The sequence below is a fragment of the Gouania willdenowi genome, chromosome 4 (assembly GCF_900634775.1).
Source record: "Gouania willdenowi chromosome 4, fGouWil2.1, whole genome shotgun sequence".
Lineage (NCBI taxonomy): Eukaryota > Metazoa > Chordata > Actinopteri > Blenniiformes > Gobiesocidae > Gouania > Gouania willdenowi.
Genome location: NC_041047.1, coordinates 10,317,188 through 10,336,783, shown reverse-complemented (window position 1 = coordinate 10,336,783; position 19,596 = coordinate 10,317,188). Strand labels below are relative to the sequence as shown.

Here is a 19,596-nt window from a genome sequence, read left to right as displayed (position 1 = left end):
AGATGGCAGTGTAGGGAAAGATTAGATGTGAAACATGTCATACAGTGTTTTATGTACATGAGCAAAATGCTAACAACAATAGTAAAATAATGATATATATCAGGCAGCTTCTAATGAGAAGTTGTTTAAGAGCAATTCTACTTTATTAGGTTATATCAGGGCCATGATTGATCAAAACTGTTATTATTATTATTATTATTATTATTATTATTATTATTATTATTATTATTATTATTAGCGGGTTGGGGTCAAATACATTATGGAATTACAATTACATATTTAATTATCCATAATGAATTACAGTTACGTTGACCATTATTTTTTCCAATTACAATTAAAATTATTCTTTTTCCCCCGAAAGTCAAATACAATTACATTCTCAATTACTGAGCTTTTAATAAATAATCCAATAAAACTTAACCTTCCTCTTGTTTTTGCTTTAGATTAGATTAAAAGTACAACATAATTGTAATTGATTATCAATTACAATGATAACTTACTCCAACCATAATTATTACTATTATTATTGTTGGTATTTATTTATTTATATAAATTATATTATAATTTATTTAATCAATTCAATATCATTGACTGTGTTTTTATTTAAAGCTGCAATATGTAGAATTGTGAGGCCTTCCACACTCCCCCCTCCCCTCCTGAAAAATTCACTGGTCTCTGATTGGCTGATGTCCTGTATTTCTAAAGCTCATTTACAGAACCAGGGGGTATTTGATCAAACCCAGCTTAGGGTTAAGTCCAGGTTTAACCTGAGAGTCCGGCTCCGTTAAGCCGGGTTCTAACTGGAACGGTGGTTTCATCAATGAGAAAACACCTTAGTTACCATAGTAACACAGGCCGTGGGTCAAACCTGCTCCCGACCAGGTTTAAGCAGCAGGCTTGGCTTAAGCTGCAGACGCATTCGCGTGAAACAATGTCATCATTATTAAAGAAGTCATTTAGTGATGCTTTAAAACACTCAACAAAGATTTACAAAAGGAAGAAGAAGTCAAAAAAGACTTCTGTTATACTTTATTTTTATATCGCTTTAACCGTATTTTAAAAGGAAATTAAACAATATCGTGATAAATTATTAAATATGATTTTAAATCGATACAAATGAAGATAGAATCATTGCCTTCTTACGTGTTTAATGTGTCCTGTACTTTTTAATGAGATGATCACAGTCTCCATGTGTTTTAATCATCAGTAATAATATGTCTCTGTGCGAATCCATTGCCTCTGTTTATCGCACGGTATAAATGTCCATTTATTGAGAATCCAGACATTAATAATGAGAAATCTGTGAATACACACAGAGGGAGGGGCTGTTCAGGGACATTCAGGGCAGAGCACTAAGGCCCCCCAACAACAAAAATACATTATCGCTTTTGGGCAGCTGTGCACAGTAGGCGCTGCTCACCTACACCGCGTCTGCAGTGTTGGATGTGACATCCAGCAGCACACACAGCATGGCTGAGCAGCTCCCTCTGTTCATTTGAATTTAACATTTAGTGCTGAGTTAAAAAAAACACTCACAAGTCTCATAAATTACATATTATTTAATTGTGAGTTACAGAATTTCTTTTATTAAACGCTGACAGGTGTTAAAAACTTATCAAACTCACATGATCAGTGTGATCACATGTTTTCTATGATAAATTGACGACATAACACCATGTTTAATCCTTTACTACTTTTAAAATGTTCAAACCACAGACACCTTTTTTTTTTTAACGTGTCCGACCTTTATTCTCAGAAACAGATGACGTCACATCCTGTTGGTCTCAGCATTGGTTTCTTTTGGCTTCTCATTCATTGTAAAAGTTGCAGCGTATGTGCACTCACTCTCTAATCATTAAATCTATGATCAATCTTGTGGGTCTTATGAAGACGTGCACTTAAGCTAAACACTGTCAGCTGGCTTGGCTCAGCTGGGGAGCTCCAACTGAGAAGAGTTTGATGGAATGGGAAAAGCCAGCATGGTCATGGACAGCTTGGCTAAACCAGGTTTAAACTGTAGGCCTGGCTCTACTAAGAACACTGTGATGAAATACCCCCCAGGAGAAGAGATTCACTGTCCACTCAGAACACTTTGGATTACAATATGCAATACAATATAATAATAATATGATTATGGATTTTTAACCAAACAAAATACATATTTCAGCTTTTTAGGGTGACCGTGGCTCAGCGGTAAAGTGGGTCGTCCAGTAATCAAAAGGTTGGGGATTCAAATCCCGCTTTATCTGAGTCATTGTTGTTGTGTCCTTGGGCAAGGCACTTTACCCACATTGCCTTGTATGAATGGGTTTAAATTGTGCATGAATGTTGGTGGCGGTCAGAGGGGCCGTAGGCGCGAAATGGCAGCCCTGCCTCTGTCAGTCTGCCCCAGGGCAGCTGTGGCTACATTGTAGCTTACCACCACTGGTATGACTGTATGAGTGACTGGTGTGAATGAATAATGGTGTCTGTAACGTGCTCTGAGTCTCCTTGAAAAAAGTTCTATATAAATTCAAGCCATTATTATTATTATTATTGCTTTAAATACCCTGATATGACCTAATAAAGTTATATCAGGTCCATGAAGTAGTCATCAATCGATTATTATTATTATTATTATTATTATTATTATTATTATTGGTATTGACTCTGTTTTTATATAATTGGGCTTGATTCCAATTTACTCCACATATTTGAAATACGTAAGTATTACATTTAGGATTTCCACCTTCATTTGAATGAAGAACAGTTTTATTCTAAACAATATAGGTTTTTTTTGGGGGGGGGGGGGGGGTTAAGTGGTGGCAATCCTAGAGAAAATTATCAAATGGACAGTAATAAAACATTCCTGTTTTTATTCAAACAATACAGTGGCTGGTAGAATAAACATCTACATTCGTACATGGGCATGGCACAGTTGTGTTGAGGCTGGTGTGTGTGACGTCACGTGGACACATGTCAATCATGTGCAGCAGGAAGAACGCAAGAGAAGTGAAGTGGGCGCAACCTATGGAGGCTGAAGTAGCAAAGAGAGGCAGAGGAGGGAGGGAACAGTGGGAAAGAGGAGGAGTCAAAGCACCCACCATACCACACACACTATTATTTCAGAGGGCAGGACACACACACATACACACACCCACAAACACGACAGTATTAGACCCTGTACATGGACACACTGCAGTCACACAGGAATGCATGGGCGCGTGCAGCGTCTACTATGAGTTTTTTTTACTTCATTCTCTCATTTTTCTCTCCGTAACCGCATAGTTGGTGTCATTCAGCCCTGAACAAGCTCAGCACAGCACACTGCTCTGACATAAGGTAGGGAGGGGGGAGGGCTGTGTGTGTGTGCGTAATTAAAAAATTGTAAAATTTAAAAAAAAAAAATATTCTTTCACTATATACATGTGTAACAAAACTTACAATTAAGTTATGAGTGTTATTATAGAGAAAAAACGTTATGTACAGAATTTTACATGTTTTCTACAGTTTTTCCGTTTTCCTGTGTTGACCCTGTGGCTGTCAGTTTGTTTTGGAGCCTCTTTTTTGAATGTGCAAACAGTCGTGTGTGTGTGTGTGTGTGTGTGTGTTTAGCGAAGCCACACAGTTAGTACTGACAAACACAGCGTCCTCCTGCTCCTCAGTGTCAGGAGATTCAAGCTGGAAGCCATGTGACTCATTACTGAGCTGCAGGGATTGGCTGTGGCCCCCACTGACGTCAGCACACTGCCTCCCTCTCTCCTCCACCCCTCCCATCCCAGCCTCTTTTTTTTCATCCTCTACTTACCCCCCCCCCCCCCCCCCCAGCATCCTCTGTGTGTAGGTTAGAGCTGCAGTAGCAGTAGCAGCAGCACCACTCGAGCAGCATCCAAACCTGACCCCCATCTCCTCTGTTCTCATCTCTCGTTCTCTATCCCTCCTCCTCGTGTGTGTGTGGACTAGGCTGTCGGAGACTCGCAGGGCGTTTGCCTCCAGCTACACAGCTACAGCTGCCTGTGCTGTCCATCAGTGCTACTGTCTGTGGATCTGTAACAGAGGGGGGGGGCTTCTTGTCTTCTCCCCCCTCCCTGCCTGCCCATCCTGCTTTCATTTTAAAGTCCTTGGAAACTGAGGAATGCCAATCTGCAACCATGATGGAAGGTAAGAAGGTCTTTTTTTTATACTTGTTTTTCTCCTTCTGCAGGATTATCCTGATTTGTGCCCTTGTCACACAGTGCTGCATACAGGGCTGGTGTTGGGTTACTTGTCATTATGTGTCACAACACCCTCTGCTATTTTTTGGTGGCACACATTTCAGTCATTCTTGGGAAATTGGCACAACCAATGAATTTCTAATTGATGCGTATGTACCTGTGTGTGTGTGTGTGCGTGCATATGTCTACATACTCCATCTACCCAAGCCCCCCAATCCCCCCTCACCCCACTCCCCATCGTAAAGGATTATTTGGGTTTAATGTGCAGAAGGGCTTACGTGCCCAGCTGGCTCACCAGTGTGAATTCTCTTTGTATGGTGTCGTCTCAAACACACACACATGCACTGATGCACACACACACACACACACACACACACACATTCTCGCTGTGCATTCACAGTTGGAATCTGGTCAACACGACTCTAGCAAATCTGCATGCGTGAGTGCATGCATCCAGCCATGACTGGAATGGTCCATCTGACATGTAGAGTTGTGGTTTGTGGTTTTTTTTTTTGGAATCATGTCTCTTTAATTGATGACATCACCAGGGGGAAGGCCTGTCATTTTGGGATGCATCACTAAAGGCTCAGCAGCAGCTGGGATGACAAACCTTTCATCAATTTCTTATGGTACTTGTTTTTCTTTTGTGATCAGACAAGAAGACCTTCTTTTTTTTTTAAATTTTTTTTGGCACAAACGTTAATGATTTACCAAGCACTAACATTTCACTTACAGCTAAATAATGGAGTTTGGAATTGTTAAACAATAAAGTGTAATCTATGTGGTAATCAGTTTGTGACAGATAATAGTGAAACTGTTTTTTTTTTTAGTTTAGTTTAGTTATTCATCTCAGTGTCTTTGTTTCTGTGCCAAAAAGAATCTTGTCAGTGTGTTGTTTATTGTTTATTTTGCTGATCAGTGTTTGATGAAATGTGATTTTTGCTGATGGAGGGTAGAAACTATTGTTACACATTTTATCCTAGGTACTCAAGAAATTAATGTCTTTGTTCATTTTGTAGACTAAACATTTTTGTTGTCGTTTTTGTCGTTCATAACTAGACTGTGACTAATTAAAAAATACACACTATACCAAAATATGTGTATATTTTCTTCAACCATTGAAAATGAAACTATAACTTTTTTCAAATCTACGACGAAATCTAATGTGGTCTTACGCATTGATCTGTCTGTGTGTATTTATAAACATTAATACTATCGCACATCAGGTTGATAAATGGTAATTTAATCTTTAATCTTTTCAAAACGCTTGAACTTTTATCCTATACATTTTAGTTTTAATGTCATTTATTTGACTAAAACTACATTGGATTCAAACATGTCAGGAGATCAAAGTAAATTTCCTGAAAAAAAGTTGTCTGAATAAATTAAACCTGAACATATTATTCAAAAAGAAGACAAAAGAAACTTGCTGGAATTACATTGTATTCCCATCATGCCCAGTAAAACAGGACAATAGTGTTGCATTGAATAATACACACACAATTGTTTCGTTTTTAAAGTCTTGTTGGCCAAATGGTGGCACAGTCGGTTGTAGATCTGTTATTTCTTTATTTAATTTATTAAAAAACAATGAAGTGTGTGTGTGTGTGTGTGTGTGTGTGTGTGTGTTTTATTATAGTTTGTGCTGTTTATTGTAGGTGTTAGGGTACTGTTAAAACCTTCTCTCTCTGGTCTACCTTCTGTGCGACCTAACCCGCGTTGATTTAAAAACAAAATGAAAATAAACGTGTTGAAACGTAATCACCAAATCATCCAAAAAAATGGATGCACACACTCGAGCTATGTGCAAGCTGTTAAAAAAGTTTCTGGTCGAACAGACACTGCGTCAGGGAGATATGCGTTACACACACACACGCACACAGACAGACAGACGTTCCTTGATTTATAGAGTGCTTTGAGCGTCTATGATAAAGCACTATATACAATCCAATGCATTGTTATTATTATTATTATTAGATGTATAGAGAGATAGATGTAATACAGAGATAAGTTTCTGGTCATGGGACAGTATAGGATTGATATTAGACTGAGAGTTAGTCAGAGTTACAATAACTGTCACCACTCTGATACCCCCCCACCATCTAATCCATATTCCCTCATTTGCACATTTGTTGTGTTTTTTTATGCCGTTTTTGTTTTGTATTTTTATTTATAAAATGTTTTCTAATTTAAATCTGTCCCACAGTCGTGTATTTATACTATTATCTTATGTTGGTATTTATTTTTGTTGTTACCGTCTGCAATTCTATTGTGTTGCTGCACCGTGTGATATTCCCCTCTGGAGATCAATAATGGTCTATTCTATTCTATTCTATCTGTTCATTTCTATTTATTCTAGAGGTGCAGACTTGCAGTCATAGAATGGACTGGAAGGGTTAAACTTAAAAAAATATCTCATTAAAATACTGCAAATGTTCTCCCAGACTGCAACACACAGAGCTAATTCATTATTTCTCCACTCAACTCGCTGCATTTGTCACCAGCCTTAGTTGTTAGGTAACACTTAGCAAAGACACAGAGAGCTAGCATGGCTAAAGCTAACACAGGCTTAGTGTGGCCTGTGTGAGGCTGGAATTACACTCAGGTGTTTAAAATGGTCTGCTAATCTTTGTTAGCGCTGCTGTTTAAAGCTCCACGCCATGGGAAGCATAATTGTCCCTGAATAGCTCACAGCACAGGGCAGAAAATGCAGGCGTGACACTCAGTGATATATTAGACCTATCAGGATTAGGAACAATTTAAGATGGTGGAACAGGTTTATGAAGCACTACTGCAGCAACTTGGCAACTTTATCACTCAAAGCTTTACAAATAATTCTGATTCTGATTTGTACATCACGGCTACTGTGTTATTGAGTTGAAATGAACCATCATTGATGGTTACAGGTTTTATTGTCACTCACTCTTAGTAGGAATGTTGCTTTCCAGTGTTGGACAATACATTAATATAAATAATTTAAATTATAACATACAAGAATTACAGTCATACATGTTAAGTACAGCAAAAAAAAAAAAAAATCAGTCATATTCTTAGCAGAGCAGGTAAACAGAAACTGGTTGACAGTAGCAGCAATATATAGAGATTCAAGATATATTGAGTTTTCTATTTTGGTGATATAGAAAATTACAATATTGTCTATATTGATATGCTTTTATTTCATACCTTTTTGTAGAAAATACTCATTTTAGGAGTTGCTGCTTTCAATAAATCATCAAATTTAACTAAAAATTGTCTTTCTCGTGCAACTTTATTGAGTTAAAAATATAGGTACTTATATTGCATATTGCTATTTTGAGAAAAGATATGGAGATAATGAGTTTTGGTCCATATCGCCCAGCCCTAGTTGACGGTGAATTTGACACAAAAATACTAAGGCTAACTTTTTACAGTGGGCAATTGTAGCTAAACCAGTTAGATGTTATAGTGAAATTACATAATAGAAACTGATGAGCCTGCATTAGAATAATGATCTTTTCCTGCGGAATCTTGGCCTGACCTTTTCATTTGTACACATACCATCATGCCAAAACCTTTATTCATGAACAAAAACATCAGAATGCCATAGCTGACATCTTCTCCGTACCCTACCTAGTCTTCTGTATGTGTTCCACTTCCTGTTCTGTGTTTGCTACAGCATTTCCTACATGACATTCCAACAAGGAACAATTTAAACATGTTGTCTCTGCACTGATGGGGCGCTAAAAATAGTATCACTAGTATGACTTTAGTATGAATCCAGGGTGTTGCTGGCTACATCAAACAGTAGATGTCACAGTAGCTTGTCACTGTAGGACTAGTGGGGCTTCAGACTGTCTGAATGGTTGTTAATCCTGCATGGCTACAAGCAGTAGGAATTAGAGTGTCCAAGGGAGGCCTAGTGTTTAGAGCGTGCCAGGCTGGAACTTGAATAAACCCTTGACAGGAATTCTTCACAGCCCAGGGGAACGAGGACATTAGCCCATATGGTGCTATTCATTTTTTCTTTTTTTTAATTTTAAATTTTATCTTTTATTTGGAATGGACAAAAATATCAAAATGACATCATTTGCATAAACAAATACAAGTGACCATCAAGTTTTGTGATTTTTTTAGCCCAAAAAGCAAGCAACACCATCCAACTGATGGAGTGAGTCTGAATATTAAATATAAAGTTCAGTCCCAGAACAAGGGTTAGATTTCTCCTGTTCTGTGGTGGACCCATGCTCCTCTAATAAATCAAACTTCACAGGAATTATATTAAAATAGCTTCAATGGAGGAAAAAAAAAAATAAAAAAACAAAAACAATCATCCCTGTAAAACCCGTGCCAAAAAGCTACCTAGAATAAATGGACCGGATGGGGCTTGGTAGCTCACTTAAAGAGAATTCTGATACAGCACAATGAATGAAAGAACAATTCGACGGAAACTATGTACGGGAGAAAAAAAAAAAAAAAAATCTTATTGATAGGTCAGTTTTTCCATCCCAGATACTTCTAAAATTCATTTTATAGTATTAATGCCCATTTTACCCGAAAATATCGAGATGTCATAAACAATTGCAGGATTTCACGTTATCTCTCTCTGAAATGAAGGCCCTCATGACACTGAGACGTCTTTGTTGAATACGAGTGCTTGGGTTTTAGTTCTTGAACCAGCATGGAAACTGCAGCTTTACTTCATCTCAATAAAAACTGTAGGCTTTTGTCTCCATTAATGTTTGTTTTTCCTAAGAACGTCCAATATACCAGTGTTTCTCAAATGGGGGTACGCGATGGTACTACAGGGGGTACTTGAGACTGATAGAGTGGAACATTAACAAATGAAAGCATTACAAGTATGGGGTTTTATAATGTTTTTTTTTAGTTAAAAATGATAATCACCAGGCGGGAGATGACCAGAAACTATATAAACTATAGAAATAAATCTATTCATTAGATGCTAAATACAGTACTGTTTCATTTGGCTTATTTACAAAATAGATTCTTTAAAATGTGTGTTTTCACTCATTAACTCCATCATTATGCTCTATAGTTGTTTTTTCATAGTTTTTGGGCAAAATGTTGTAGTCGGATTTGGATTCAGAAATAAGAGACAGGGGTTACCGTACTTCAGCCAAAAAAGTTTGAGAACCACTGCAATATACTGTACATACAATAAGTAATTAGACACCCTTAGATTAGGATTTGCAACAAAAAAAAAATGTCATATTTAAAGTTTGATTGAAGGCTCTGGTTTTTTTCTTCTGTGGTGGAGACCTGAAATGGCATCATCTGGTTCCCTTTGCCAGTGGGAGTTTACAGGTTTATTAGTTTCTCTGTGTTGGCCCTACGATGGACTGGCATCTTGTCTAGGGTGTACCCATGATTGTGCCTCATTAGAGTCAATTCATGTCAGCATTTACATTAATAATGACCAATGTGGAGATGAATTAAAGAGAGAGTAAATCTGTTGTAAATATAGTAAAAATAGTTTTTTTTTTGTGCGTTTATTTTGGGGACCGCACAAAATTAGACCAATGACTGGATGTGAACCAGTTGCTCATGTGTGCAGGTTGTTGTCATCCAGCTACAGGTCAAAAACAATCAAGCAATGTGGCAGCTCAACAACCTTTAAAAAAATGAGTCTGTTACACTGTATCAGCGCCAAGTGATTTCAAACCATTGATTCCTTTAAATGCAACATTTGACTAAATCCTGCTCAAAGTTCCACAAGGCTCTTGTTTATGAAGAAGCTGCACTGCAATTCATTCCTGATGAACAGAAGTGACTATTGAGCGAAACATGGAGGGTCTTTTTAGTAGCGTTAATGTGTTTGCTGAGTGATTAGAGCCAAAGCACTTGATAACGTTAAGTGCCTCCTTTTTGTTTTTCTACTCAACTTCTCATTGTATTCTGTAGGGAAGGCTTTACCACATTTTGTTTATTGAGGTTAGAAATTTCAAAGTGCTTATTTGACAACAAAGGCCACATTTTTAAACAAGCGTTTGTACGATATGTTATCTGAAGGGAGGTCCTAGCGGGATATTTTTGGAGACTCGGTTCAATGAATAAAACTATGCACAGTGACAAACTATATTTTGTTTAAAATGGAGCAATATCAATTGTTGTGAAGATACCCTGAGACACAACAGCAATGCACGTCATGCTATATCTGTAAATTTGCAATGGTTTTCTGAAATATTTAGTAAAATTTGTCTTTAAAACTCTATTCTTCTTTAAAAAGAAGTTGACCAGTTATGCAGACCTTTGGTAAGCTATGTTTTATATTTAAATCGAGTTAAAAATAACTTCTACCTCACATAAGTTGGCAAGTAGTTTTCTTTTGCATATATCCTCTTTCCAACCTGGAGGTGTTTTGGTGACGTAAACAGAGACATGGTTTGATGCAGTTTAATCACTAGCATAGGTTTTACTGTATTTCTTTTTTTCTTTCCTGTTAAGTCACATGTGTCATCAAGCTCAAGGTTCGGGAGCCAAATCTGGCCTTTGAAACATCCAGATCAGCCCACAGGGGAAAGTAAAAATAACTGAGAAAACATGAATCATTGTGGACATGACCAAATACTTTAGTTGTTGATATCTCAGTAGGGTTGCAAAGGGGCGTAATCCGTATAATATAGAGATGTAACGATTCACTCAACTCCCGATACGATTTAATTCACGATACTGGGTTCACGATACAATTCTCTCACGATTTATTTTGCAAAATGGGACTGTAGACAATTTTTTTTTTGGGAAAAAAACTAGAAAATACTGTACTATTTTCCTTTTATTTTTCATTGTAAAAAGAATTCCTTGATAAACTATTCAAAAAAATGGAATTTAACTAAAAATAAATCTTGAATTAAATAAATAAAGGGATAATACAAATGAAAATGAAGCCTATTAATTTAAATTCTGGTTCTATAATAAACAATGCAAAACTGCATAATAGTTCTTTTTCTTTTAAAAGTGCAATTGAAAATGTATTTTGTGCCTTAACAATTGGACTTTAAAAAAAAAAAAAACCGTCATTGCACTGATTTACGTCATATTTGTTTGGACCAGCAGAGGGCGCTGGTAACACAGTGGTCGGTTGGCAAGCAGATATCTTGCAGTGAAGAAGAGAAGCTATGCTAGGAGACAGAGCTAATAGAAAAACGTGACTTTTACAGATATTCAAGTAATATTACAGATATTCTTTCGGTGCTAAAGGGGTAATGAATCATTTATTAACATATTTAAGAGTAGAAGGCGGCCAGAAAGAAAGTATTAGCAGACTTCGCCCGCTGCCTACACTTGTGGATAGCGCCCTCTGCTGGTTAAAAAAAGTACTGTGATTCAATTTTCAGAAAATCGATTTCAACCGTGATACCTATGAATCGATTTTTAACTGCCTTACGATTAATCGTTACATCGCTAGTATAATATATGGCAAATGTTCACGCAATCTTATTATTTATTGATTAGTATTATATCCAAGCATAAATATTGGTATCCATGCAAAACATTACACTTAAAAAAGAACATAACATTTTAACAGATTTATTTGGAAGTAGAATTTTAAAATTATTCAAGTGGAGGTTCATTGAATTTGTCACAAATTCAATGAACTTTTACAATATTTGCAGGGGTTGGCAGTTTTCCCATGCATGATTTTTACTCTGAAATTGTTGAAAGGAACCTAATTTTTACAAAGTCCTGTTCAATCCCTAAATTATTTGACAGGATATCCCCAAATTAGATAAATATAGCCGCTACCTGCCACATATTGCTTGGATATTAACAGTGCGTTATATACTACATACTTTTTTTCATTTGAAATTGTTTGATTCCCAACCTCTGCGGCCCACTTCAGATCAAACTTATCTGTATTTGGCTCCTGAACTAAAATGAGTTTAAGACCCGTGATAAGTGATCAACACTGGAGGTTGTCTCCACCAACTGAGGAATCAGGCCTTGTTGTACATGCTTGACATGCTGCGAAGCAATTGCACGGCAAACAAATATAATAATGCAATCACACGCCCAAGAAACCGATTTACTCTGAGCTCATACTTTAACTTAAATCCTTGTCTTCTAACTGTGGGAGTAAAAGAAGTTCTGTGACAAACAAACCAACATGCTTTAGAAAAACATGCAAACTGTGCTAAGAAACAGGCCAATGGACTGTAGTAATGGAGTGAAATGGTAATTGGTCATTACTAGCCTGTACATACTTGCTGATACCCAGTTATGAGGTTATTAACCTCGAAATATTGATTTATTCCTAAAACAGGAGAAAACGGGCAAAGGCGGGCTTTATTTCACATGTTTTTCTGTGATTATTGTGGCCTCGACTCCAAAGTCCCAAGTAGGGATAGACAGATATGGATTCTTTTAGGGCCGATGCCGTTACAATTTTTTTTTTTCCATCAGCCTTAGCCGATGATCGATACGGACTGCCGATTTTCTTAAGCCGATATTTGGAGCTGATACTACATTTGCTCCCTAAATTTATGTCATAAAAATTACACAATGATGATAGCAAATGGTACGAGTCTCAATTTTGAAAACAGGAACATTTATTGAAATTAACAAAGATGAGGGAGAACAAGTAAAAAAAAAATTTAACAAATATTAAAAACAGGTGACGTAGAACAAGAACAAGTAAACAATATTTAACAAATATTAAAAACAGGTGATGTAGAACAAGAACAAGTAAACAATATTTAACAAATATTAAAAACAGGTGATGTAGAACAAGAACAAGGAAACAATATTTCTGCTCTCTGTAAATAATGTGGATCGGCAAACGCAGCAGCCCCCATATAAAAAACACAAAAATCAGCTGATAATATCGGCCGGCCGATGTAAGACAAACTGAACGTGTTGCTGTTATCTCACTGTATGTTACATAGTTTAAAAGACATGACACAGAGTTAAAAAACACAGTAAGATGGATCCACCCCCCCCCCCAAAAAAAAAATGCTGATTAAAAGTACCTGACATCATTTTTAGGAACAATGTTTCACACTGAATGAGGTGTGGAGGAGATTTGTGAGATGACATTAGATGTGTGCTGGTTTACTGCAGCAGGAGAATCGCCCGCTCGTGTCCAGTGGGAGACAGGAAAACAAATAGATGGAGTGGGAGGGCAATGTGATTGCTGTGATAGGCTCATGTTTGGTTCAGTCACTTCCTTTTTGGAAGGCTGTGTTTAGCCATCGGAAAATGTCCTTCCAGAAATGAGTTTGACAATTTAAGAAAAAAAAGTAATCATAAAGGCAGATGGTTTCTTTCCTTTTGAATGTTCCATATTTGAGATTTTGAAATCACATGGTTTTGTTGTGACTGAAGTTTTTGCAGCATGTACGAATGTGAGGTTATTGGACAACCTATTTTCACCTGAAAGACGCTTGAACTCCACACCACCTTAACCACGATAAAGCGAAAAAAAAGATGACACCAAGATTCAGTCATTAGCGATTTGAATTTATATCAATCAGTTCACGTGTGTCAAACCTAAGGCCTGGGGGCCAAATCCGTCCCTTTCGAGCATCGAACTCAGCCCACTGCAGAAAAAAAAAACGTCAGAGAAACCATGAATCATTGTGTAAATTACTAACTACTTCTGTTGTAGATATCTATCTACAAAATGATACACAAATTCAATGAAACTCCACAATATTAGCACATTTCACATTTTCCCCCATGCTTATATTTATATCACATGAAGGCAGTCATTTTTTATGTCAAATTATTAATAGAATTCTCGTTTTTTCCAAAATCCTGCAAATTTCTTCAAATTATTCCACAAAATTTCTCCAAATTACATAAAAATGGGTCACAAAATTAAATAAATTAAAAGTGAAGATCCTGCAGGGACTGATATTTGATATTATCAGTGCCGTACAGGTTTTATAATATAATTATACGTGGAAGTGAAAACTAGCACACTATCACAATAATGATTAAATTACTAATTTTCCTCCTAAAATCTGCAGCCCACTTAAGGTCAAACTACTTAGTAATTTGGACCCCAAACTAAAATGAGCTGGACACCCCTGACTTCACACATTTGCAGCATGTACAAATGTGAGGCTATTTTCACCTGAACTAAGCTAGAACTCCACTCCACCTTAATGATGATAAATCAGGCCAAAAGAATGGATGAAAGAATAACAGTTTTCAGACACTGGTAAAACGTTTAAAATCCAAACCTTTTTTGTCGTTATGACACCAAGATTCAATCTTTAGCGATTTGAATTTATATCGTTTATCACTTAACACATGCAGACCAATGAAATACACGATTACTTACTTGAATTTAGCCAAATAATCTCCATGCTTTTTTTATTTTAAAATATAACCTTTTATTATTTTGTAGGTAGTTAGTTTTTTTTTTCGATTTGTATCCTGGATGTATTATTGTATTATCTTCTTCTGTATCCTTGTGGGTACATGAGCTGCCTATATATTTTTTTCTTCACATTTCTCATTATTGTAGGAATGAAAAAACCCCGTGACAGGGAGACCCTTGGGTGGAGTTGGATTTATTAGGCAATATAATATTGATGTGCCTCTTTACATTATGCATTCATCCCCCAAGCTGACTCTTAAGTCTTGGCTCAGTGTCCTAAAGTTAATAAATAAATAATAAATCTGTCTGGATTTTTGTGTGTCATGATTTTAGAAAGTAGTTATCTTGTATATTTTTGTAAAATCTTATATATATATATATATATATGAAAATACTGTTATACTGGGTGTGTATGTGCACGTTAGAGAACTCCCCGTGTATTTGCAGCGCACAGCTACAAGCATCACAGTGCAAACAGATGTCACTTTCAATCAGTGAAGAATTCACTTGCAGAGATGCAACTCCAGCAAGAGATTAGCCTCTATAGACGGATGCTGGATGAGTCGGGGAATCGAATGAAGCTCAGTATTCCACTGTTGGCCAGAGAGAGGGCGTAGGAGTGTCCACAGGAAGAGGAGTAATGTGTCATCTGTTTGGGACAAGCTTTCAAATGCTTTTTTCCTTTTTTTTTTTTTTTGTATAATGATGTTATGATGTTGGTGTTTGTGGTGAATGTAAGACTTTTAATGACAGGTATTGAAGGTAAAAACCATGAATGATGGCATTGAATACAAAGAAACTCACAAATAGCAGAAAAACTAAAAGCCCTCCAATGAAATTTGGAGAAACTGCAGGATGTTGAAAAAATACTGTTTTTGAAGGGATCCTCCACTGTTTTTACAAATGTGGCCTAAAACCTATAAAATATCCTTATTAGAAGATCTGTGTCTAACAAAATCCAGACACACAAAACACATACATCGGCCGGCCGATAATATCAGCCGTTTTTTTGCGTCTTTTACGTATATCGGCATCGGCCGATGCGGGCTGCTGCGTTCGCCGATCCACATTCTTTACAGAGAGAAAAAATGTTTTTTACTTGTTCTTGTTCTTATTGGGTTCTTTCTCTTTTTTTACTATGGACTTTATATTTTGTTCAGCGCTTTGAGATGACTTTGTTGTATTTTGCGCTATATAAATAAAGTTGAATTGAATTGAATTGAATTGAGTTGTTCTACATCACCTGTTTTTATTATTTGTTAAATTTGTTTACTTGTTGTCATTCTACCTCACCTTTGTTAATTTCAATAACTGTTCTTTTTTAAAAAAATTGAGACTCATTTGTACCATTTATCATCATTGTGTAATTTTTATGATGTAAATTGAGGGAGGAAAAGTTGTATCGGCTCCAAATATCGGCTTAAGAAAATGGGCAGTCCATATTGGGCATCGGCTAAGGCTGATGGAAAAAAATCGGTATCGGCCCTAAAAGAATCCATATAAGTCTATACCTATCGTGCACTGTTTAAGGGAGAGTAAATGTCCCTTAGGAGCGCTCTTCCTCCCTGCTTCATTGTCCACTACTAAACTGCAGAGTTGGAATTGTCGTCCCCTGCGGTCACAGATTATTTTTTGGGTCACAACTGTTTTTAATTTCTTTCGTTAAACAAGAAGGTTACATCAACATCTTTAACTTTTCTTGATAATTTAGAACAACCCAAAGCAGCACAAATTGTCATTTTGACCAAAAAAACCTGCTAAATGATCTAAAAATCTGGCTGAATGCTTCACTCCAATAGAAAACAATGGGACGTTTCAGGCAAATGGTGCTGTGTGACGTCATCAGTCATGTGATTTCAAGATGGCGGAATACAGGTTTTAAAACGTTAAAGTAGTCCCAGTTTTAAAAGTTAATAAAACCAATTTGGTGCAAAATAATGCATTTTGTTGGACATAGATCTTCTAAAAAGGACATTTCAAAGATTTTAGGCCACATTTGTAAAAACAGTGAAGGATCCTTCCAAGCCGTATTTTATCTCAGATTAAGTAATTATCTGATTAGCAGGTAGAAAAGTTTATATTTAACAACAAAAAAACCCAGTTTTTGCGACAACCATCTCCTGAAAGTCGGTTTATGTGTCTTCAGTAAACAAAGAGCAGTTTTCCAGTTTTTCTAGTTTTTTTAGTTTCCTGTTCTTGGAGTACAACACAGTCTTAAAATGCTTGTCTGTAGTGATGATGGTTGTGTGCATAGTGTGAAATCACCAGTGTTGTTAAATAGTCAGTCTCTGCGCTCGCAGCTTTCTGAGAGATGACTCATAGCAGATGGGATTTCATTAGCGGACATTTAACCAAATAGAGGACCCATTGATTTTTTACCATATCAGTGCAGATAGAGGCTGAATAAAGGGAGTCAGAGGGGACAGGGGGCTACTGGGAGCTGGAGGTACCTGCAACTTGAACACGACTTTGAAACCAAACCACTTTGCTATCTTTTACAGATATTTAGAAAAGTGTCTATATGTTATTCCTATGGGACATAATGTAACCTAACTCTTGCATTGAATGCTTATCACTCGGTTGGATCAGCAGTGTTTGGGTTCTTGTAGATTCTTGTCGCAGCTTGTTTTTCCAGTAGAAGCTCTTTTACATTCACCCTTGGGACGTTCCCTCCAGCAGGGCCATTCAGAGGCCCCACCAAGGTTTCTGTTCTGCCCAATTTAAAAAACCAACAACTTGCTGAACATTTGCCACAAATTAGGACATTTAAACACAACACAAATGCAGGTGATTAAAACTGCAATGAAATACCAATATACTCAAACAGAAACATGCAAGATTGTTTCTGGAAGAGATGTAAATAGTTGTTTTATCTGGCCCATGTACAGTAGTACGACGATTACCCTAATGCGTGCTCTGTTAAATGCATGAAAGACATGATATGACTCGTATCCTGGTTGATACATCTTGTGATGTTTAAGCTCGCACTATTTTGTCACATGATATATCGTTCCACCTTTGATTTGATTTGATTTAATTTTTATTTCGAACATGAACACAGTGTATTTACCAGAATTAGAAAATAATAATTGCAATAATGATCGTAATAATGAAATAATTGTTATAAAATCCTACATGTGAAGCCTGTACATGTTCGAAAAGGAGTGGGAGGAAATATAAACATATATTATCCTACCCCTTTTAATATCTAGTACTGCACTTTAATCTTCTTATAATATACACCTATTTACTCTATTAAAGATCAGATTCAGATTCGCTTTCCTGTCATTGTAACAAGTCCAACGAAAAGTAAGGTGCAGGCCATTCAGTGCAAAAAGACAACAACATATATCAGGAATATGAAATATATAAAAACTTGGTTATAATAAAAACACAATACGACAAGATGAAATAAAATTAAATAAGCACAGTCTAAAACACAAGATTGAAAAAAAAGTAAGTACATGAGGTGCAGAGAAGCTGTAGTGTGTATATACATTGCGGGATGGATATAACACAGAGGTAGAATCAGTTGTATCAGTATATTGCACGTATTACAGATGCGTTATTTATTAAAAAGAGACATAATTCATTGATATATATATCTATATAAGTATATACACCTACTTATATTTTTTTCCCTTTAACGCCTATGCTTCGAGAACATACATTTTATGTATTTATGATTAAATTGCGACACAAAAACTTTTTTTTATTTAATGTTGTGACGGCTGTAGAAGTACATCCTTAGTCACGTTTTACACTTGCTTTAATCACTGTGTAAACCAGTCTGGGAGGTTTGCTCATTGTAATCCAGTGCAAACAACATCATTTCCACTGTTTCATAAGAGCTCGAGTGCGCTTGTTTGTGCATCTGTGTACACATGGAGCTGCTCGAGGAATGCTGTGTGATACAATCACACTACCTTCCATTTTCCATTACTGCAGGATTCTTCTGCAATGGCCTCTTTTGTTCTCTAAGAAGTATCAGTAGTGTTATGTAACACAGAGGCACTGGCAACAGTTGTTTTGGGGGTTTTTTTTTTCCGGGGGGGGGGGGGGGGGGGGGGGGGGGCGTAGCTTTACTTTACTTAACGGGGTTTGGTGTTAAAAACATTGGTCCATTTTCATTCATGTCTTTTAAAGGGAGAGGACAAAGTAGGACAACGGCTCATGAGCCATAATTCAAACTGACGCCTTGCATTTGAATCATGTGACGCGTGGTGACTACAAAGGCTTATGTGATCTCTGTATTAAAATATGTTTTATTTATTTATCACCTAAATCAGAAGGAGCTGTGTCTGTGTGACTGTGTGTGTTTACATGTAGTCATTGTTTAACTGACCATGTTGATGACGAGTTATACTATGTTCCCTCATTTTGAAAAACATGCTTCCAGAGGATTTTAGGAGCTTGTCTTAATGAGCCATCGGAAGTCGGGACATTCCTTACCCGACCAAATGTGGCCTAACCTATAATCTGGGTGTGAATGGGCGGTGGGGTGGAGACAGTGGTCGGCCTGAGCCTAAATGCACAGGGATTTGACTGTTGGGAGGGAACATGGCAGATGAAATCCACAGGAATGTAGGACAGCTTTTTAGGATCATGTATTCAATGACAGGGACCACCAGTGATCATCCACACATCCCAGTTTAACCTAAATAAAAATTAAAAACAAACCTTGATACAGTGTTGTCACATCCCCCTCCCTGTCTTTGCCCTGATTTTTTGTAATTATTTTCGACAAACTAATTTCCTGCTCCTCTTTTGGTAAACATATGGAACATAACAGGGCTGATGCAGACCTTCCCAGCCTAAGGAACCACATCCACTTTCTAAAGGTTACATTTCTCACCCTGTGACCTGTGATATACTACACTACACATTCCTTTACCTTAGTGACTTTTTCATGCACAAATTACTACACACACACGCGGGCACATGCTATTTTCTCTCCCACTACACTCATGTACATCAAAATAGGCTTTAAAATAGTGACCTAAAACACTGTATGAGGTATCTTGTTGTGGTTTGTGTACAAATAATAGCAATATTAACCCTAGAACACTATCGCTAAAATTA

General features: G+C 36.9%; 1 protein-coding gene across 2 annotated transcripts in view; it reads left to right on the top strand.

Annotated features, from left to right (window-relative positions):
* The first annotated feature begins 3,121 nt into the window (after positions 1-3,121).
* Positions 3,122-19,596, top strand: part of sgip1a (SH3GL interacting endocytic adaptor 1a) — a 64,474-nt gene continuing 47,999 nt past the window's right edge. For both annotated transcript variants that reach the window (XM_028445593.1, XM_028445591.1), the window contains exons 1-2: positions 3,122-3,321; positions 3,943-4,140. In XM_028445593.1, coding sequence (XP_028301394.1) covers positions 4,131-4,140 — 10 coding nt within the window. In that variant the 5' untranslated portion in view covers positions 3,122-3,321; positions 3,943-4,130. The remainder of the gene's footprint in view (positions 3,322-3,942; positions 4,141-19,596) is intronic.